The sequence below is a fragment of the Maniola jurtina genome, chromosome 11 (assembly GCF_905333055.1).
Source record: "Maniola jurtina chromosome 11, ilManJurt1.1, whole genome shotgun sequence".
In the NCBI taxonomy this organism is placed as follows: Eukaryota; Metazoa; Arthropoda; class Insecta; order Lepidoptera; family Nymphalidae; genus Maniola; species Maniola jurtina.
The window spans coordinates 6,246,807-6,270,854 of NC_060039.1; the positions used below are offsets into that span (position 1 = coordinate 6,246,807).

Consider the following 24,048-nt stretch of genomic DNA (forward strand, 5'->3'; position numbering starts at 1 on the left):
CATCCGTTTGACCGATTGGTATGAAATTTGGTAGAAATATAGCTTGCATCACGAAAATTGACATAGGCTACTTTTTATATTTTAGTTCCCGTTATTTTTATATTTTTAAAAACCTACGTCCACCCGGACGAAGTCTTTAAATATCTAAATAACGTAAAGCACAGAAAACTATTCGACAATGCTGTCGCACATCTTTAAAATTTCATCTCTCCGTATCTTCTCTCTCTGATCTCCGATCAGTATGAATCGATATTGTATCAACTAACTGCATTAAATGTAAAAATCTGTCTCTGTTTCATGAATATTGTGAATATTGACCGGTTCAACCGCTTTGTAGTGTTTCAGTTCGGATTAAGTTTGGGTTAGTTGTGAAGTTTTGAAATTCAAACACAAAATGATAATTTTCCTTTTTAATCTTGATATTTTCCTCTACGATACAAGGCACACACACAATTTTAAGTAAATTAATAGTAATAATTATAATAAAAATAATAAATAGTAACTCGCTTTACGAACTGCAATAACCAAGGTATTAAAGTGTACACTGATAAGCCTCGACATATAATTGACAAAGGAAACCCTACACTAATATTGTTACTGTCTGTCTGAACTTTGAACAGTTAAACTTTCTCACATTTATAATCAAACTGAAAGAACTGATATTAAATTTCACATTCACGCGCTGTATACAACCACACATCATTCATCTAAACATTTATAGTAACAGCTAAGTTTTTTTACGTCGTATTATCCATTACAGATAATATGTAAGAAATTATCGTCTCAGTATCGGCGCTTGACTTTTGTTATACACTCATTTCATTCATACCCAATTTTGGTTTATATTGGATGTCGATCAGGAATTTTGTTTTTGTAACAGCCAAGCGCCAATGCAACGCTCGATACAATGTCTAAATCTTATTTATACTATTTTAGACGTTTAAAGTCATTTCGTAAACTAAGCATCGATATAAATAACACTATTTTATACTTTATACTATATAGTTTAAATCTACCGCACTTAATAAAAATAACTACCCACGTACACCGACTGGATCATGGATATGAGATAATATGGTACAACGCCTTAAATACAAAGAAACCGCTTACATTTTATTGAACGCCAAAATCTATCTTTGTGGGTAATCAGTCAATAACATTTTTTTGTAAAATTAACCATCAAAACAGCTAACTTAATATAGCTATCGTACATTTCTATTTTTTTAACGATTATTCTAGTTACCAGTTATATCTAATCATTGCACTAAAATTGAATAATTTATGATGTTGAAGATCACATTATGTTGAACGAAAAATTATACACCTTGTTCTATTTCGCTTTTTAAAAGCCATAATTTATGTAAGAAGACAATAACGATTGTTTTCCAAATGTTTTTATTTTTGGCAATTTAACAGCTTTCAATACTGCAGCTTAAACTTATTTTGTAAATCAATCGACTAGTAAGTAGAAAAGTGAATCTTTGTTTACAAACGCTCGAAAAGCAATTGAAAAGCAGTCTTAGGTCAATTCCAACCGTTTTGTGTTCAACTAGGGGGATTTTACACAATCATCGTGAATTGTTGATAAAAACAATAATTAAGCTAAGGCTGATTGCTTATTTAAATATTTAACTTGTAAATCATACTTATGTTTAAATATGGCATTTAACAATAAGTTTAAAGGTACATTTCGTAAAAGATTAAATGTTGACGAATAAATTATATGTGTCATCGTCGATAAACCGCTGAGACTTAAATCTAAAAATATTAAGAAATATTTACAAATTTCACTATGGAAGAAGAGTTTTTTTGCGACTTCGCCATGCGTCACGAAATCTATGTGCTTATTTCGAATTTAATAACAGTATTTACAATTAATCTCAAAGTAGTAATACTTCATCGAGATCCCGATACAATGAAAATGTTAACGCTAAATAATAATATTAGTTAAATAATTTTTAAATTTACAAACGAGCTTATCGTTTCGGAATAAGACGTGACAGTGAACCTTTCACAGAAGTCCGATCGATAGGACGTCTTTCTGAAGATAAGTAAATCTTCAGAAGTCCTATTTTTCCCTGAATTCAGGTTTAACGCTTATGATGGGTTTTCTCGTGTCGTCGCTTTCTTTTTCGTATTGATGGTTGTCGGGGATATCCGTGGCCCCGGTGCTTGCCAGCTAAGTGGCTGAGCTGAACAGCACCGAGTTCTTATAGTAGCTGGCGCGGTCTGACAGAGGGCTCTTCACGTCGCGCTCCATGGCTTGTTGGCGGGATTTGCGTTCCATCTCCAACTCTTGCGCCAAGGATTCTGTTGACAAACAAAACAAATAATATTAAAAAACGATTTTTTAAATACCTATTGTACTTGTTATATTGTATGTATGTACGTTATGATTGATGAATCATTTTGGTAATTTTTGTGATAGCCGACCGAAGTTAACAAAAAAGCCATAACCAACATGATGCCATGTAGAAAGTTATTGCAAAGATTCAATCACGATCCTTTTACAGGTTAGTTTTCCCCAGCTTGATTTTGATGAAAAAAAAAAGTTTAATAATTTCAAACTCGGCTTCGAAGCAAACATCCTAAGTCAAAGGTAATAAGACCCAATTCGCACGAGCGTTAAAAAAGCGTTGCGATAAAACCCGGTGTTGCGATGACAATACAAAGTGCGCGTTAAAAAAGCGTTGACGTATGTTCAGAACTTCAGATACTTGGGAATACATTTGTTCTATTTGAACGCTTTTTTAAAAGACGTTAAAAAAGCTCTCGTGCGAATGAGGCCTAAAGGTAAGCAACTATTTGACTAACAATTCGTTACTCATTAGCAAACTCCCATACAACAAAACCTGTGCAACCCGGAAAATGACATTAGGGCGGTGGAAGGCTGACATCAAACGGACTCGACATATGGCACTTTCCTAATTTAATATTCAATATTGCCTTCAGTAAAAACGTCGCACATCGTGGGCGGTAATTAAATTGCGAATTAAGCTTTGACTTTCATATCTTGAATTGCCAGATAATTTAACATCAGTTAATTAATAAGAAGAAAATAATGTAGGTATATTTAGGAATTAATTTTCACCTTGATCAAAGAACTTACAGCCACAAAATCAAAATTAGTTATAGGTAAACAGACCGCCATTTTTTAAGCCCGCTCGTATAATATGCGTGATTTTTAAAATCTGGAATATTATGATATCTACCTATTGGTATTAGGTACGTCTTACCTCTCTTGATTTTTACATTAGACTAATTAGCCAAAATGTTTATAACGATATCGCATTTATCAAATCTATTACAAATCAAAGTCAGCAAGCACTTTTGGACGAAGCTGATGACAATTATTATTAAAAATACTTATTACACTTTGTATTTATTAGCTGCAAGGATGCAGAACAGCATTCTGGATAATGTTTTGTGCCGTAGATTTTCAAAATAGGCCCAAAAGGGCAATATTGTAAACAGATTTACATTTTCAGACGAGATGAAAATAAGAATCAACTGCGCACAAACGACTCAAGAATATCTTAAGCGAAATAAATCTTAAGGATTGAACATCTTCTAATAAGATTTTTGGGAAAATTGACAAAGTTCGTGAGGAGTAGGTGAGGTAAGGCAATTGTCTCCGAAAACGTCTACGTTTTACGAAATATGCTTATTCAATTTCATGCAACGCTTGCCGCCTCCTGCAATTTACGAGATATAAAAGATATAAACGGAATCACGTTTTTTGCTTACTCCCAAGGAACATTTTCTCAACGGGGAATTGAATTTTTGTACGAGATATTCGTTTATGATTTGTGATTTAATAAAACAAAACTTACACTTTTGCATGAAAACAATACCTAATTAGATTTTGTTTACTAATTAGGTACATGTTTTTATGTGATTTAAATTAATAAATATTAATCGATCTATTTGTCAAAGAATTACATCGCATGCATTGATCGCATGTAACTTATCGACAGATTACAAATAGATTGATTTATTAGGTAATTTCTGCTGCAAGACTTATATAGTCTGTTTTTATGTCTGAATAATTTCAAATGCATATCAAAAATTGCGGAACCGGCAGGATTCGAACCTGCATCTCGCTGGAAACCATGCCCGGAGCGCCCTAGACCTTGGCCTAGGCCACGGTTCGCACGGCTAGGCCTGGTACTATGTATTTGTCTGATAAATAACTAGTTAAGGCAATAGAATTGAAAAATTATTTTATCAGAGACACTCATGGCCTCAATGGCCTAGGGACCGCGACCTGTCCCTAGGCCATTTTTGCTGATACTCCATCGATTAGAAAACCACAAAAATAGATTTCAGTGAACACAAATCCCTTTACGGGAACAAACAAACGGAAGATCAAATGGCATTATTTTTGTTTCATTTGTCATTTAAAAAAACTCAATTATAATCCGATTTGTCTCAGCGGAGTCAGCTCCAGGGCATCACACTCACAAGTGTCGCTCATCGAGGGTTGTCCCGAAACAGAAACCTATTATCCCGGGCGAGATTATACGCCTAGGGCGTCACAATTAAATATTATACACTTAAAAGCTTCGGCCTTTGCCGTTTCACTTCGCTGCCACCCCTAAATGTCCCATTAGGTCTGTTTGAATACGTAATATTTTTGCATTTGCCGCTCCTAAAACAGAATTGCCGGTTCCTTTGAGAGCTGTAATCTATTTGTTCTTTGAAATAACTGTTACGCTTGAGCGCCTTAGTTAAATAAAAAGTTAGCCTTTAATGTAAGAGTCCATTTCCTCAAGCAGTTCTTCCACGATACATGCACTTAAATTATATTATTATCGTACACCAATATTTTAATGATAATATTTTCAATTATATCATTGCTTAGCGTAAGCGGTCGATAATTTTTAAAGGACTTCATAGATTTTCGAGGCAAATCAGAAAAATCGATCAATCGGTCTATTTAACAAATAAATAGAAAATGCACTCAAAATTAAACTTTCGCCATTCACTGGCTATAAAAAACAAATTGTTACTAAGGTTTAGAAAAAAAAACACCGAGAACTGTTACAGATTGATCTACCTTTTATTTTCCACTTTTAACAATGTCATTGATCTGAGGTTTACGTTTTTGTTTAAAAAGTGATAACTTTTTTTGGAACCTAATACTTCAGAAAAAACGTCATCAAAGGTGATATTTTATCCTGTACAATTTCGAAGTAATCGACGCTTCTTTTTGATGAGACCGTAAAATTAAAATAATTAAGCCCTTCCGAAAAAAGTACACCTACTCGATTCTTTGCAAAATTTGAGAAGGTTATGGACAAAGGGTTGAGGTTTACCGACACTCAGAGAATTTTGTAGGTTATATATTTTGTACCGATGACTGTTGAGTGTAGGAGTGGTAGGGCAGGGTGTTGGGCAATGGTGTGGTGGCACTTTCGATTGTATTATGACAGGTTCGGAATGGGCTCTACAGCAGCTGTAGCGTGTCCAATCACACTGATTGAATTGATTTCCCATTAAAAGTACTCTCTATTTTTTATATAAATTCAATTTCTTCGTGACATAATTAAGTACGTTTCGACTGCACCTTGTAGAAAAAGGATAAGTAAACGTTTGTGTGATTCCAGTTTAAACTAAACATCTTTGAAGCTTTTGAAATGATTTAACACTCCAGAATCACACATAGATAAGCTGGATTTAGACTAAACACATCGTTTCAACAAGTCGTAATTTAAAAAATTGAAAAGACCACTGCCACACAAAATTTTGCCATTAAAAATGGTGTCATACCATTTTTCAAAATATATTATTGCTAATGTCAGTCGGGATGATGTAAAGATATACATTCAAATTTTTCAGACATAAGAAGTTTGGTGGAATAAAAAACTCACAAACATACATAATATAGTACCTATATGGATCCTGAAAACATAACACTCCTTTTTTGGACAGCCGTGTGAAAATAGAGCAGCATCAGGATAGACATGGCCTAAGTTCAGTCTTGTTTTCTTGAGAACATATGAGTTGGGGTTTGAAGGGAAAATTGTGTGATTTGACTAAAGTTAAATAGGTATCTAATTATACAGCGAGTCGTATCTATTTATACGCGTAGATATTACGACGAGAGCGAACAAAAAGTTAATATCGTCAAAGGTTTCGAGCGCACCTGTGTTGTACAATTTTATTTCCATTCATTTTACAAGCGTACCTAAAAAGTAGCCGGAGAAGTTTCCTCTTTATTAATTTTTCAACTTTATATTACTTAGCATCACTTGGTTCATCTTGTTTTCTACATTTATGAAAGTACAGTTTATTGTTTTCTTATTTATGTGCCAAAAGACAAAAAGACCAATAATGTAGAAATTTCTCTTGCTTTCTAGGTTTCTTTAATTAGCGCGGTAATTCGAAGGGCATCGAAGAGACTTGAAATGGAAAAGTTTTGTATGTACCTAATACAGGCTGGTGCCCGCCACTTTATTCACGCAGATACCCGTTCGTTTTATTGATTGACATAGGCTAATTTGTTCCGGAAAATCAAAGAGTTCCCAAGGGATTTTTCAAAAACCTAATTCCACGTAGACGAGGCATGTATCGTTGGACCTAATACTTGAACGATAGTTTACAGCAGTTAAAGTTAAAACACTCGTCAGTCACACAACATTCGCTCAAACATTTCCTGCTTAACCGACAAGTGCCCGACTTTGCTTTCGAGTAGAAATTGCAACTAATTTAAGTGTGCCTTTTACCCTTTCCAAGTGTCTAACGCACGCGAACACGCGAATGCGAAGCTAATGAAATATTACGCTTAAAATTTTATTGTGGCCCTAAAGCAACTTTTCAGATAATTTAATACGTGACGTCTTGTGCAACTGTGCGTTGCCATAAAACAACATAAATACTATATAATGCCCGTGATGATAATAATGTACCTGTCTGCGTGGATATAGATTTTTAAAAACCCCACAGGAACTCTTTGACTTTCCAAGATAAAAAGTAGCTTAGATATGTGTTAAATTTTATTTTCTTATCTCAGCCGGTGTCACATTTTTTAAGCTTGAAAACTTCACTCACAGCTGAGAATATTGTTACTTCAGTAAATATAATTCATAACAAACAAATCGTCGTTCATACCTAATCGTTACTTTTTACAATTGGTATACCTACTAGGTAATTCATTTAATTTGCTAGTGTCACGTTTTTAATTAAAAAGCAGCAGAGCCAGTTTTTATATTCATCAAGTTACGTGTATGGATGTCCATATCGCACACAATAGTATCAAACTCTGCAGAAGCCGGTGCATTTTTAATGAAATTTCTGGGCTTTCCACAAAGAGGATATGAATGAAAAAACTACCGCCCGATTCGCTAACATGTGTGCTATATTTTTTCTTTTTCTGGTTTTAACTATGCTGCGTATATATGACATACTGAAAATTTAATTTAATTATAATCTAGCTAGATCAATTTAGATCTAACCACATGTCTTGTTTCCATATTATGTAGATACATTAAGTTCAAATAAAAACAGTTTCCTATAGTATGTGACTTGTCTTCATGAAAATTCTCAACTTCACAATTTGCTCGAATACTAATAAAATATAAGCAAGTACGTATTCGATCACTGCTTTATCAAATAAAGTTCACGCAATGTCCAAATACGAGTGTATATTAAGTTTATTTATGTATGAAAAATACGAGTACAAAAAATCTATTAAGATTATTATTGAAGCTATTTTTCTTACACTACTTGATACAAAAACTTTAATAAAATAAAAGAATAGTATCTACCCATTCGGTGAAAAGCTCACCCCAATACAAATTTGAAAAAAAAAAATAGGAATGCATGTATCGTTCATTTTATGCTTTTAAATACTTGAAATTCTTGATTCGCAATGGTATGTAATATGATGAGTATAAATTTCGCATGTCGAATTTTTTTCTTTTTTCCTGCAAGACCCTCTTCTATATTTGATTCGATTGTTTTCAATGTAGAGGTTTTTGTAAAACAAATATTAGTTACGTGTGTAATAAAACCCATGTGAATGTCTTTGAAATAGGTCCTGAAAACGAATGTCCACAAGTAGTTTAAGGTAGTACCTGCGGCTTATCAGGGTGCGTGGCTGGTACCACGACATCAGATATCTACCAATCTATTACCTTATTTAGAATTTTGTGACAGAGACTCAACAGAGTAGCTAGTTCTACCAAGAACGCGCTTGTCTACTTATGATGTCTACAGGTGGCAGAGGGTAGTTTCGTTGCAGTTTATCAAGCCCGCCAACTGCAGATACTACCGATCTTATACGGTCTTGACCTTATACGGTCATTTGTGGCATGGACTCACCAGAGTAGTTCTGCCAGAAAGCAGCTTGCCCACTCATGATGTCCACAGGTGGCGGAGGGTAGTTCCACTGCGGCTTGTCGAGCGTGCGTGGCGGGTCCCACTGTAGAGATATCTACCTACTATCTATTACCTTAGATAGAATTTTGTGTTATGGACTCACCAGAGTAGTTCTGCCAGAAAGCAGCTTGCCCACTCATGATGTCCACAGGTGGAGGAGGGTAGTTCCACTGCGGCTTGTCAGGCGTGCGTGGCGGGTCCCGCTGGAACGGCGGCGACGAGGTGGGGGGTTCTGTGCTCGGAGGTTTGCTCTCCGTACCATTTTCACGTTCACGTTCACGTTCACGGTTTTCTTGGGACGGTGGTGCTAAATTCTCTGTTGAAGAAATGCGTTGTTTTATCAAATGTTTTTAATCCTGTTGTAAACAAAATAGTTTTTTTTTTAACTTTTTTTCCAACCCTGTGATTAGACACATAACGAAATACACACAGACGTACACTTAACACCAACTTCAGATTCAGGACTAATTCCGAAGTGTAGTTCGTAATTTGTTTGTTATAGCCGTATACGAATGTGCCAATTAAAGTAAGTAGCAAACAGCGATTATACAAGAAATTGAGTTCGAATGCTTGTTACTTCATCGACCCTCATTTCAAATGGCCTGCGAAACGATTTCCTGACATGGAGATTAGTACAAGGCTTCACTACTTTACCACCCTCTTTACGTCACGCACTCCATATAAACTCCAAATTAGTTGTAGCACAAGTGATGTTGACAAGCCATTAAAAATAGAATCCTATTTCACATGTTATATAGTTGAGATTTGCGTGTTAGGATGGGTGCTATTTAAGATGTTTTGATATTTGATATAACTGATACAAAGATTGTTTGACAGACGGCAAGTTAACATGTCAGAGGCATTCCGAAATGTTAGCAAATACTTCGCTTTACTAGAAAATAACTTGCTGAGATTTTACAATTTATAGGTAGGTAAAAATACAATATGTAATCAATGTAAATTATTAAATTTGTTCCATTGTTTTATTACTTGCGAGTAAGTATTTCAGGCGGTACAATACGAAGTATGTCTTATGGAAGTCTCCTCAAGAGATTTACTATGTTTATTGTCTGGCATTGCAGTGTACGTTTATAAAATTGCACGCGGAAATTCTTTGGTGTTCTATCCGCGCAGATAATATGATAAGTTTGGTCATTGCGGTGTAATTCCATGAGCAGAATTCTGCGCGCGATTTTTGTCCATGGTCTAAATAGGTAAGTTATTAAATAATTGTATTTACCAGTTACTATTCTGAGAATTTCACCGGGCGCTCCTGACTGCTTTAGTGCTTCTTCTATCTTCTGCCGTCTTTTTAGCTCCAGTTCTAGTTGTTCTTGAATTTGTTGCCGCTGTTTTCTTTCTTTCTTTAATCTCTTCTGATACATTACTGGAAACAAGGAAGTTGATTAAGTATGTATTTAGATAACAGGAATTAAAGGAAGGTTTTAATATTTTCTTAATCAAAAGCATTTGAAGACTGGGAGTCTTAATGTTGCTTTGTCATTGGCTGCAGTTTTTGGAATAGGACCGGTGCCATCACCAGCCGCTATGGGACAGCACCACTACACCGTTAGGGATAGTGTGTTTGAAACCAACTGGGGCATATTATTCTGAGAATAAGGGTTTTAAAGCGCTCTTTAGGAAACCATGGCATCTTTTTTACTAGTCAAAATTTTAGTGACGTCATTTGACGCTTTTTACGACCTATGTGATTGTTATTATCAATAGCATCGTCATATTCAAGCCGCCATATGTCTTGGTCTAGGACATTAATGATAGCCGTAGTAAAAGTATCTTTAGGTATGTAAGTATCACAGAAACAGACAAAATATTTAAAGCCTGCAGAGAACTCTTCATCTATGTTTATAGTGAATATGGAATCCATTTCGCTTACTTGTACCGTATCGAAACAACAATTGCTGTGAACGCAGCGCGAAACAAAACAAAACCTAAACTAAATAATCGCTTTAGCTTTTGTGCCGTACGCCATACTCGGTATTCGTCAATACGCAAGCATTCAAACCTCCATACACATTATCTACATACGTAGACACTAAAACTCGGAAATCGCATTGTTTGTCCCTTTCTAGCATATCAAATGCATCGAAAAGCTCATAAATATGGTAGAGAGAATCTTTTTGATTCGCCGCAGTAACCGATTTTCATCATCGATAGACATTATGAATAGCTATCTCTTTTACTCAGTAAGAAAGTCTAACTGACTATCTTTGTTTATCTGGAGATTGATAAAAATACTTGAGATGGTACACATGTTTAATATTATAGGAAAGTTGAGAAAAAACTGGTTAATAAAAACTATAAACAAAGCATGATATCAAGTATAAAAGGAGGAATATGAAGGTTAGAAACAAAAAGAAAAGTTAAGAAGACAAATGTAATGAAATCAGTAGAATATGTCTTGAGTTATGTAGGTACTTATGGCAACAAGTATAATTTTTACTCCAATCAATCTCACTCATCACGTCATAACTAATACTAGTAGAAAAACTATGTTTAACAAATCCACTCACTCGACAAAATAAAAAACGTTTGGTAATTAGATCAAAGTTATGCTAGTGCCCAGTGTAGTATAATTCTCAAAGGCATTATTTGTATCGTTAGGATAAAAAACGTGACACTCTGATGTCTCTGACAAGATGTCATGACGTTACCTAAGTTAACCTCAACACGGACAAAACCAATCAACAAAAGAAGAAGAACATGTGAGTTACACATAAAAAAGGGTTAGAAAAAAAACAAGTTTTTTTAACAAAACATTTTTTGTTTTAAACATGTTTAAAACTGTTTCTTTAAAAAACATGTGTCAAACATTTAATTGAAAACAACGCCAACTCTTCATAAGATAACTCATAGAAGAGAATAAAATAACTAAGAGCAAAGCGAATGCGAATAAATAAGTAGCGGCGCTAGTAATTAAACAAAACAGCCTAGAACAAATTAAAGCGCATTAAAAATAAAAAGCCACATGAATTTCTCATTAAAGATTCGCTAGTAATTAATGTTGTTGCTAATGAAGCGGTCGGGGTTCAACTCCTACGCATCATTTGTCATACAACCTCCGACACCAGTCTTAATAAACCGTCGTTTTTGTTCCTCTCCATTCTTAATACGATTTGCAAAATGATTTTTGAATCGTGGTAAATAAGTGTTTACGGTACGTAGGACAAAGATGACAATAAGTAATTAGTATAGGACTCTTTTTTTTTGCAGCTGAGAAATTTTCTTGAGGTCTATAATTATATACATGACCTGCGAACTTTATACAGCTTTACAACTATAGAGACTTTTCCGCTCCAAAGCCTAACATCGATACAAGTAGCGAGGTTAGGCTTTGTCCAAGAGCGAGTGGAGGTAGTGTACAAAGTAAGCGTAGTGTGGTGCGGCGCACGATAGATCGACGATATAAAGAAGGTATCAGAAAGTGACTGGACGTGGAAGGCTGTGGTGGTGCTAATACGGGAAGGCCACATAAACTGAAAATGATGATAATATTATCATTGTCATCATAATATCAATATTTTATGTTCATTTATTTTAAAATCGTAAAAATGGTCGTGAATTTAAGTTTTCATTGAGAAATGTAGATATATTCCGTTTTTACTTTGGTTTTACTAAAATATTAAGTAAAAGGAAAGCACGCTCATATTTGAAAATGGCGCCATATAGCCTTCATATAGATTAAAAAAAAATATGTATATATATAGCTAGTAACTCGAGACGAGTGGCTTCTAAATTGAAATCTGTTCAGGAATTTAGAAGTTATGGTGAAAAAAAGAAACGCAGGTATGATGACCCCGGAAATCATTACGTGATCCTTTATGCAGTCGTGGAAATATAGAGTATAGAAAAAAAATATAAATATAGATTGATATATTTTTTAATAACGGTGCACGATGCCACAAAATGGAACGAGTTTCACATAATATAAAACGTATATTTAGGATGAAAGGTGAGGCCAATCCGGTGTGCGAGTGAGCCCCCAAACGTCCAGTGAGTGGAAAATTCAACGGCCCGTCGAGTCCGAACCAGCACAGACCAACACCTCTGAAAAACACTTTTTCACTCGAATGACGCTTATTTTTGGACCTTTTCATCTCACCTCATTTGTAAAATGCAGACATTTTAAGTTAGTGAGGTCAATGTGATGATCTATAGCTCAGTGCTAATACCTGAGTTCCTATCGACTGTAGGTTTTGAGATTGCCATACATTTAGGTTTTGGTAATTTGATATGCTTCAGCCATGGGTGGGCAGAACTACTTATTAGAATACCGTGTGAAATACAATTAAAAATATATATATAATTCGAACTTGTTCTTGTTCCATGGTTAATGAGTTTCAATTACCATCAGTTGAGATCAAAATCAAATGCAAACCTGTCATCGATAAAATAAATGTATTATCATACCATCGGTAACATATCCAACGCTCTAAGTTGTGAAGCATTCAAAAGAATCAGATAGCAATCAAATGTCTTATCGAATTCAATAAAGCGGGAGCGATGTCGGTCTATTGTTTTTATAAGTCAATATTTGTGCATTGATCGTCGGCGCTCTTTGAAAATAATCCAGCTCCTAATACTTCGATAAGTTCATGAGTAAAGATGAATCGTAATAATTCTTCAATAGATTATTCCTTTCGCTTCAATGGAGCTTTTGAATAAAGAGTTCTATTCTTTTGTTGCTCTGGCCTTTGTGTCGAGATATTATAGTTATCATTTTATAAGAAATTGATACAATGGATTTATATTCCTGCGATTCTGATAACGTTATTTCCTGTCTAACATTTGATACAACTTAAAACATTCACAATGAATTAGAGATTAAAATCATACATGCTTTAAAAAGTTAAATTAAAAAAATAGAACAGGTATAAGTCGTAGAAGATAAAAACGATATGAACAACATAACAGTCAAACAGAATGATATTAAGCACAACAATTCGACGACCGAGCGTATGAATAACGAACCACCGAAATATTGAAGGAATTCGTTCAAAGGGGAAAAATGCAATAAAAAGTCTGGTCCGATACAGAATGAGAGTGTGGTTAAAAAGCAACGAACGAATATGGTTGCGAACATCCGCTGCAGACAAAAGTTCGGCTACTTGGCTATGCAAATTATATTTGCGGACCGCCGCGGTTGAGACCCGATCTCCGATGTTTCGTTTCACTTTTACGTATATACCGTGTATTCTTTTCATATTTTCATCCGATTTCCTTCCCCTCATTCATTTTGTTCCGCTTTTAAAAGTCGCAGAACAATGCCGCTTTCTGCGGGGTTTATTCGCCGCGAGCAGTTTTCTTGCGCTTCTTTTCTTATTATTATTATATCTCTCTTTATATGTATCCGGTTCTCTTTTCTTAATACTTTCGACTCATAAATGGCTGATACGGGCCCCTTGGGTTTTTGCTCAAATAACATGTAAATGAGTCGGTTTGTGTGTACAAAATTTTATTTCGTTCCCCTGATATTTAAAAAAGTGGCACAGAGCATTATAGGCAAAAGGAGCGCAGTCATCATATTTTATTTTAATCAGTTTTCTGAAAGTTCTTTTTTTCATGGCAAGTTACGTATTCATATTCATAATATGTATTGGATCAGGTGCAATGGTTGTAACAGCTTGACCTGTTTGACGCAATAACAATGGCTTATCGATGGTGCTTCAATGGGTTGAGCGAGACACCCTCGCGGATACGGATGCACTTATGTTATACTTTACATGGTGTGGACATAATGCCCTTTGGCAGTATTGTGTGCAGATAATAAAAAATAGTTAAATGTTCTGGATTTTGATACTCGTACGTGTCTTAACGAACAGCGTCTGTTGATGTTACAAGGGTTAAGTACAAGATATAGAGAATACCAGACTACTATTTACTTTAATTTTATCTAGCATAATTACTGTTAAACTGTAAATAAGACATCACCATTTTTGTGGGATTAGGTTTTTAAAAATCTTGTTTTCCGGTATAAAATGAAAAATATATCCGTCTCCAGGATACAAGCGGATGGGCCGTGAAAAGGTAACAGACAGTCAAACACATTCTTGCATTCATAAAATTAGTATTACTAACAGATGTACACACGTTTTCTAGTTCTTTATACTGCAAGGTATCAAGCACCTGAAAATTTACAATCTGCAATCAATTTGATAAAAGGGGAATAGTTACATACATTTTTACATTCAAAGCCTACTGTTACTGTTGAAGAGATTAGAGATTAGACGTGCATGATATTCTTACACCTTTCATATAGTTTCAGTTTTTCCAGTGCTTAGTAAAAAAAACTTCGTAGTTAAACATATTTTGTCAAACACACGTAAAACTTAATTGCGTTTTCTCTAAATCAAAGTCGTGATAGTTTTCCCACTCGCACCGTAAATAAAAATCGACGTTTATGACAGCCACTCCCCTCAGTCGCGCCCGAGCCATTTAGATAAGTCTTTTTATAGTTCTTTATTGAAAATAAATTGCCTAGAATAAAATCAGACACAGTCGGAATGGCTTTCCGATAGATGTGTATGAAATAATGTTCGGCAGATAAGATGTGTCAGTTATCAGACGTATGGTTGCTTGAAGGGATGAAATCGACGGAGATGACGATGTGTTTTTCTTAAGAGAAGTGTCCCTAATGTTTTTCATATAAGCGTGGTTTGGTTTTCATTTAAATACTAACCAATCTAACTCAATTTTTTGTAGATACATTCTAGGAACTAATATCTGTGTCTGTGGTTTGAATAGTTTTCCGCTAAAATATTTAGTTTCAAGGGTTCAAGGATTTACCTACATACAAATCTTGTCCGTGTAACTTTAGAACTAGAAACAAAATTGAGTTTGATTCTAACTATTTAAATAACAGTCAAACTACGTTTGTTTGGAACATTACTAAGAATCTTAATGTTCGAAACGTGTAGGTAGAAGGATTTTACATTTTTAACTAAGTATAGGTTTCTAAAACACTGTTGAAGCTATTCGAGAATACTGAGTCGTAGATGAATACACTATTATAAGCGCCACTAGCACATCTTTAAGTTATTGTTTTGGCGTGAGAAACGATGACAAGGTTTTTAAGCAATTTTTTTTTTCAGAGACCTAGTTTGAACGTTCGGTTCCTAGTAGTTCTTACTACTGTTAGAGTATGAATAAAAAAAAATAGCAATTGAGAAAGGTGAAAAATGTAAAATTATTTAATAAAATTAAAAATGCTTACTTTTAAATCGTGCTTACGATTTTTCGAGATCTGTTTCTTATATTTCTAACAAATACCTACGCACTTTAAACTGTCATCGCCAAGTCTAGTGCAGTCCTCTTGTCAACGGGTACCTTTTTATCTATTTTTATTTTATTTGCACAAAATTTATGGGGCGAGTGGCTTCTGCGATAAACATTTTCCTCAAAATTGTACGGATTATTGTTCTTGTCGGACGAGTGGGGACTCTGAGTTACGAGCTACGGCTGACCTTCACCCATAACGCGATATATCCACTTAAGATTGTGAACAGTCATGGGCGAAAATGTATTAGTGGTGTTGATGGTTGGAGTGACTCTTCGAAGAAAATACTGCCAAAAATGTATTATCAAAATGATTATTTTGGTTGGTCAAAAATTTAAAATTATTGATCAATTTTGATGTCGTTGCAACATTAGCAAAAATTTGTTATTATTAAATTAATTAATTACATCAAGATCTGGTTTCATTAATTTTTTTTGTCTCAAAAAGTTACGGTGTCTATGTCTGTCTCCAAAGCAGAAGATTTTTTTCTGTTTTTTTTTTCACCTTTTCTAGAAACTCTTAATAGAAACTCTTAATTGTCCTTGTACATGTATGTCCCTTCAATATTTATGTTTTAGTTTTTTTAAGTTTTTGGTACAAAATGAATAAAATAAATAAAAAATAAGCAACATTTCAGTAACTTTCTAAAAACTCAAATTTATATTTAAGGTATCTTCTTGCTTATTTATTATTCACAAGCATTTCGGACTAACTTGGATTTTTTGCGGAATAAATTTCTCTAATCTTCGTGTTAACTGATGCGGAAATACACAAGCAAAGAACGTGTAGCATATCTTTAAACGCAACATTCCATTCTTTATTTTTCATACAATAAAGGCAAAGAAAATTTTTATGAAAAAAAAAAGAAAGAAAATTGCAGGCAGTTTTATCAAACCGATCAAAGGGCCGGTCGGACATTCCGACTTCTTACGACGTTAGTAAAAAATACAATCTCTCTTTATAGTTACCATTCCACTGGTTATTATATCCGTATCGGTACGGTTTAGCTTACGGAGCGTGAAATGCTGGATCCGATATTGCAGCCCCCGGCACGATGCGACCAATTTCGGACATTCTAAACTTTAAAAACAGATAATTACGGATTCAGTGTATCTTTTTTATATTTTACAATGACAATGACAATAGCTTTTCCTCGTCACTTTCCTGTTTTTACCTAAATATTTTAAAACAAAAAATGTGGTAGGTATTTCAATTGTCACACTTCGTGGAATTTATTTTCGGTTCGATTCATAATATCTTTTATTTTTAATGTAGCACATTAGCATTACTACCTGTCCATAGTATAAATGCAGTAGTGTTTTTGTTTGTTGGTTTGTCCTGCAGTCACATCGCAACAGAGCAACGGATCGACATGATTTTTTGCATCGATATACTTGCTGACATAAAGAGTAACATAAGCTACTTTTAATCCCGGGACATTAAAGAGTTCCTACGGGATTTGTAAAAACCTAAGACAACGGGGACGACGACGTCGCGGACGTCAGCAAGTCTGTTGGTATTTTTGAAAAAAAAAAAAACTGCTTTGCTTGATTTTATTTTTGCCAAGACGAAAATAATTATAAACATAGTAGAGGGGAGGTATCAATAAACGTGTAACTTTAACGGGGGTTACGTCACAAAATGGAGGATAAGTAGGTATTTACACACTGTCACGTTATATCAATTTGGAAGCCTATCTCATTTTTATTGCTTGTAAAAACATCGATAGCACTAAATTTAATAGAAATAGAATAATTTTGTATTCAAATAAATAGTACAAGTGCTTTTGAATCGTCAAAAGCATATACCACCACAAAATATTTTTGAACCGAGATATTTTTCCAAAAACTATAATTATTATCTTTACTAAGTATAATATTGTAATTTTTTTTAGTAGGAAGTAATCTCTGGAACTACTGAATCGATTAAGAAAATTCTTTCACCAGTAGAAAGCTTCATTATTCCTGAGAGACATAGGCTATATTTTATTTTCAAAAAATTAGATATCTCTACGAAAATTGTGATAAGCTACCCGTGCAAAGTTGGGGCGGGTCGCTAGTGGCTAAATATAATATTATGAAGTATTACCAATTTTTCTTTTCAAGCAATTTCTGATGACTGAAGATAACTGTGTAGCGTAGGTAAGTATATCAATCAAAGTTTATTGTCATCTAATATTAGACTCTAATGTTCATGCGATGAGCAAAAAAGAATCGGATTCCTAGTAAAAATAATGAATTCGGGATCGAAGGTAATATTTTGATGGAATGGCTCACCGGGCCATGCTTCCTGCGACACGAGTGTGGTCGTAACGCGACACCTTTATTAATATGCCTGAATTAATAACGTAGATGTTTGGAAGGGGCCATGTCGCGTGCAAATGATGATATCGTGAGGCTTCAGTGCAACGATTTGAGAAAAATATCGATTTACATTCGATTCCTGCGATAGAAAATCGAAACGCATCTGTCTGATATTACTTTTAAGGCGAATCTTCACATGAGAATCGTACAAAACTAATAAATAAATAGAAGTAGATATACAGAGGTTTAGTGTCAACCCATAGTTGCCTCATTGCTGAAAACGGATCTCTTCGCAGAATAAGAAGCGTTTAGGCCATAGTGCTGTCACCTAAGCCTTTAAAAGTTAGAGGTGCATGCCCGGAATCGAACCCTGAACGTCCCGAATAGGAAGCCAACAATCACTGGGCTATTTCTGCTGTGAGGAGTCAAGGAGCGGATACTATCTGAAAAGTTAAAGGTTCAAAACCCACCCGTAGTTGTATTGTACCTTATCCTAGCAAAGCTTCTCGCTTATTAAACTGAGAGGGGAAAATAGTTATTTTTAACATAATTAATATTTTAATCCATCAAAGGTACCTACCTATGAACACGGCAAGGTAAGAAAACGGCTTTTGTCGGTGTATGCCTGACTAGTTCTAATGACAGTTTTTAAATATTTTGATGTTTTAGGCTACTACTATGACACAAACATAAGCACTAAATAGTAAATGCTTGATCGAAGGTTAAAGTCACAGAAATTTAGACTATATTATGGTAAGCAGTTGGTACTTGGTGTTTGTAGCAAAGCTACTAGAACGAACTACCTAATTATTACGTAGCTTTCTTATTTACAAACGAGCTATCAAGCATAGTTAGTTATTACTATACAATATTTATGTTTCGTTTTTATTATGATGTTGACGCGATATTACTGAAATTGGACGTCTAGTCGTTAATCGTTATGGCCGACAAAAAACATTTAATCATTATTTATGACATATTGGACATTTCATTTAGGGATGACACATAATATTTACGCAAGAATAATATAAGTGAAGATTATGAGGTGATAGATGGATGATAAGTAAATATTACAGCCATTAATTACGTTAATTGCTAAATTTTAAAAATTGACTAACCATTATGACTAAAGTTCCAACGGGTTCCTTTAATCAATATCATGTCTATACTATAAGAAGTAGCTACTTACACCAAAACGATAGTGGTTCTTACTGTAAAACATAATGAATCACGTGGGTAGGTATTATAGCCACAAATCCCACCAGCTTTTGTGGAATGAACACACATCATCATTATCATAAACGATTCATAAAAACTAAGAGATAAGTCAAATAAAACCGCGAAAAATGTTCAGCTTTGCGTACAATATCATAAAACATAGCGCAGGTAACATTCAGCAAATATTGACACTGGGTGATTGCAGCCGGCCAGAGATCCCCTTGGCAAACTGCAAATTAAAACGGGGACGAGAAAAATTAATCCTAATGCGATTTTAATGAACCCGAAATGAATGAATGTAATAATGAATTGTTAAGCCGCTGGATATCCTTTTTATGCTTATTAGAATCAGAACGGAATGGAAATAAGAAAAGGAATTTAATAACATCAATCTTTACGCTCAGTATTTTAATATTATGCGTCTGCTTCCATAATTGCATTCGAAACTACTAACGTAAACAGCTTCCATTCCAGGTTCGTGTGTTCCTATATTTAAAACCCAGCGAAGAGTATGAAGCATAGACGAGATAAAATGTAATAATAATTAAGGCTTAACATTTCACAAAGACGCGCGCCTTAGCATCGAGTATAAAGCACACGAGCGCTGAAAATGTACACCTGAAGTCTGTGCCCGCTTTTGCATTAACGAATGCGGAAGCGGCGCTGTGCATACAGGACGCGTTGCATCCTCCCTTCCCACCGCCAGCTCCCCCCTCGCCCGCTGCGACGTGCCTCTCGCTCGAACCAGGCGCCTGCAGCAGCACACCATGTCCCACCCGTGCGTTCATTACCTCCACGCGACCAACAATTCAAGTTTGCTTTCCGCCACACAATCTACGCTACCAGACTGACTAGACTACGTATACCGGCCACTCGAATAATAAAGATGCAGAAATTAACCCAGCCGCACTGAAAAGGACGAAACTAAGTGAAGCTATCTCGACTTGAATAGAGGTAATGCAACGCGAGCACTCGTACGGCGAATGAAAGAAACTCGTCGGGAACAGGATGAGCTTGTTGAAACAGAGGGTAAATGTCAACCGCGAAATATAAACAGTCAACAGATAAATGCCCACGATAAACACATGCGACAACTGAACAGGCGAGATTTAAAAGTCAACGTTGACTCAGCTCAATGAGCACTTGAAACGTATTCAAATATTTTCAACCGCAAAACGAAGCTTACCCGTGGAAACGCAATGCAAACTAGAAATCAATAAAGTTTCCGCACTAAATTTACTCCAGCCCATAAAATATTCAATTACGCATAAGCACACATTTGCTAAGGCCAACAACGACCACGCGGCACCCCCATTAAAGATGCCTAAGGGCCATTTAATCGGTCAGTGGATGTAAATTCGGCGGCCCCAAAACAAATATCCCGAAACTAATAAGGAAACGAAATATGTAAATCGGTTGCCATATTGTTTCACAAGTGAAATCTTCCTTTAATCTTATAACAAATCCGTGTCCAAATGGCCGGCCGGAGTGAATTTGAATACAGGAGGGATTCCGTTGAAGGGTCAGGTGGAGTTACGTCGCGGCGAGGCAGGAGGTAAACGTATGCAAGACACGCACGCAAGAGATAGCGCTCGTAATGTTGTCCTATGCACATATTGCAACAAATTAGTTGTCGACTTGTAAACATGGAGGAGGAAAGTAAGCTCGCTAAGACGTAGTCGGCGGGTAGTTTGCATGGATATGAGAGCGGCAATATGGGGCTCCGCAGCTGCTGGGTGTACTCATTAAGATGTTTTATGGACGGCCCGCCGGACCGTGTTGCCAATTTAAGATATTTCTATGCGGGACGGCGCCACGTTAGTTTGGCTTCCGATTAGGGGATTAAGGTAGTCCTCTATAGGCATTAGAGTAATAATTGTGGGGTCCATTATGCGGTTAGTATTCCAAGTTATTCCCTTGGTAACTATTGTTAGAATTACCAAACAGATGTTACATCACATAAAATAACGATTGAATTCATAACATACGAATATATTTAGCTACGTATAGAAGGAAGAACTGAAGTAAAGATCCAATTCTAAGCATACCTATTCCCCGCATGGTAAGTAAATCAAAGGGTGTTGAAACTTTACACCCACTTAAAGCCGGACACAGTAATAAAGCGGTCGAACTTCACCGACCCTGGACATCGAACGGGTACCTAACCCCTTGTCGCATTTTGTTAAAGAGAAAAAGTTCATAGATCGATTCTAAAAACTTTTTCTATGAATCCGTACTCTAGCTATCTGCTGCTTTTGGCTCATCCGTTTAACCGATTTTGAAGAAATTTGGTAGATACAGAAATCACTACTTAATATTATACAAGTGTAAATTAAAAATTTATAACACCCCCGACGATCCAAAGTATTTGAGTTTTCCAAAACATCATTTTCAAATAAATAATTATGTATTTAGGCAACGTCCATCTTGACAGCTTGACATTTGTCTATTGATATAATATTATGAACCTAACGGTTATCTAACCTTCTTTTCTACAAGAAAACTAGAAAAGAGCTGATAACTCTTAAACGGCTGAACCATTTTTTTTAGATTATAGCTAAGAACACTCTCGATCAAGCCACCTTTCAAACAAAAAAAACTAAATTAAAATCGGTTCATTCGTTTAGGCGCTACGATGCCACAGACAGATACACAGATACACAGATACACAGACACACAGATATACAGATACACACGTCAAACTTATAACACCCCTCTTTTTGGGTCGGGGGTTAAAAAGTGAAAGTTTGTTTGTTGTGGTCCTTCAATAAAGTTGCAACGGAGCAACGGATTGACGTGATTATTTCAATGGATATGGTTAATAGATATCACAATATGTATAATACCTGCTGTAGTTTGTCAGTTGAGTTGTAAGAGGAACCGACTGTTCGTGGGGTTGTAATGTAGCGGTCAGCGATGGTCATTTGGGACGAATAATTAAACGACTTTTACCTTTGAAACTTGAAACTTTGAAGTTACTCTCCTCGGAGAAGTAAACCAATTACTATTCTATTGTTCGTTCAATGGATTTGACAAGAATAAATATGTACAAGTACATACTGGTTTATTTATATATATTCCAATCGATCTCAATTCTCACAAATATTTTTACGAGACATATTTTCACCGCGTTTAATAGCCTCATCGGGTGACAGAAGGGCTGGCTCATTTTTTGCACAACGGATCAGCCTGGCTGTCAATAGCTTTTGCTGCAAAATATTCCGTTATAATATTATTCCGTAGTAATATTTCGTTACAAAGAAAGGCTATACCACTGAATAAGAAGTAGTTTGCCATGAACTGAGTCCTCGGGTTCATAAATTTGGGCCACTTGTTTTGTATCTTGTTAACAGTCCAAGTCCAAGACAAATTAATTCCAAAATTTCGGTGTTAACGCCATTATCAACAACTAATGTAAAGTTTTGGCAAACATTACAGGGAAAAATAAGGCAGGTAGTATATTTCTTTCGCGCTAGGAAAAATGGAATATCCTCCATACTAATGTTATAAATGCCTTTTTATATTTATGGAAAGTGTGTCTGTCTGTCTGCTAGCTTTTACAGCCCAATAGTTTAACCGATTTTGTTGAAAGAGTCCAGCCGGTACAAAGTTAGCTACATTCCGGGGACGGAAAATGCTGGAAAATCAAAGAGTTCCCACTGGATTTACAAAAAAACACAAATCTACGTGGATGAAGTCGCGGGTCGGTATATTTACTATTTTCGGCATTGGGCTAATTTACACATTGTTAATGTGAAGTACCTCATTATTTTCATTAATTCAGGCATTATAATATAAGGCTTTGGCAGACAGATAAATGGGCAGTCAGACAAATGCAAATCCTACCAAGTAGATTCTGAACACCTCTCTTCGTTAAGTCAATAATGTACCTACGTGCAGATTTTTATTGTTAAAAACCTATTCTACTTTTCGACATACTTGCGAAATCAACGAATTGTACCTATGTGATTCTCTACTCAAAAGGTGAATTTCTATACCACATGTGCTGGTAGATAGTTTTGTTAAGTTTATAGTCTCCTGCGAACCCACGTCTATTAGCCACCACAAAGACATCTTGTAAGTGCAACGTCCCTAATCAAGACCGAATTAATTGTTTCTAAAGAGGTGATTCCGTCGAATATACTCCCTGATTAAGTGCACAGGTCGGGTAAGAGCCGAGGGTTATTAAATAATTTATTGTCTAACAACTATTCGTAAGGGGCAAAGCTCGAATGTTTCGCTAAGATTCTAAGTTTTGTTATGGTATTGCTAACTAAACTTCGTCTATAAAATTTAAATGAGTTACTATTGGGCTGAGAGGCGAAATCTTCGAACATTATGTTTAAACTGTTGTTTTCAGATTTTTGAATCACTTACCATATTGCAGTTTCTCACATAGCTATTGTTGTTAACTTCTTATGTTTAAAAATAACAGCATTACGTCACAGCTTTAACCTAAAACATATAACCTAAAGGTAAAAAGTGAACGTAAAAAAATACTGGCCAAGCGCGAAGCGCATTTGAACACCATATGGTTCCATACCATCGTACAAGATAAAACAAAATATACTTTTTTAAATTTGCATGACAGCCATTTTAAAATTTGCCACCTTGAGTTTTCTATTGTTTGTTGTTATAGCAGCAACAGAAATACATACTCAGTGAAAATTTCAACTCTCTATTATTGGCGTCACTCAGAAAAGCAGGTATTATTTAAATATTTTTATCGAATTATTGGAATGTCCTCTCCAAAACCAACACAAAAAAAACACAAGTTTAATGTGTAAGGTTATCCGAGAGTTTTAATCTAAACAAACTAATGCCAAAATAAATAATTTAATTAGAGCGTGA

At 35.3% G+C, this 24,048-nt stretch overlaps 2 protein-coding genes across 10 annotated transcripts in view; one reads left to right on the top strand and one right to left on the bottom strand.

Moving 5' to 3' along the window:
* LOC123869931 overlaps window positions 1-24,048 on the top strand; it is a 34,219-nt gene that overhangs the window by 427 nt on the left and 9,744 nt on the right. The window contains exon 2 of the mRNA XM_045913037.1: window positions 15,492-15,506. The gene's annotated coding sequence lies outside the window, so the exon portion shown is untranslated. The remainder of the gene's footprint in view (window positions 1-15,491; window positions 15,507-24,048) is intronic.
* LOC123869929 (dachshund homolog 2) overlaps window positions 396-24,048 on the bottom strand; it is a 194,729-nt gene continuing 171,076 nt past the window's right edge. For all 9 annotated transcript variants that reach the window (XM_045913030.1, XM_045913029.1, XM_045913028.1 and 6 more), the window contains 3 exons: window positions 9,623-9,769; window positions 8,486-8,698; window positions 396-2,310 (listed from right to left, as the gene is read on the bottom strand). In XM_045913030.1, coding sequence (XP_045768986.1) covers window positions 2,180-2,310; window positions 8,486-8,698; window positions 9,623-9,769 — 491 coding nt within the window. In that variant the 3' untranslated portion in view covers window positions 396-2,179. The remainder of the gene's footprint in view (window positions 2,311-8,485; window positions 8,699-9,622; window positions 9,770-24,048) is intronic.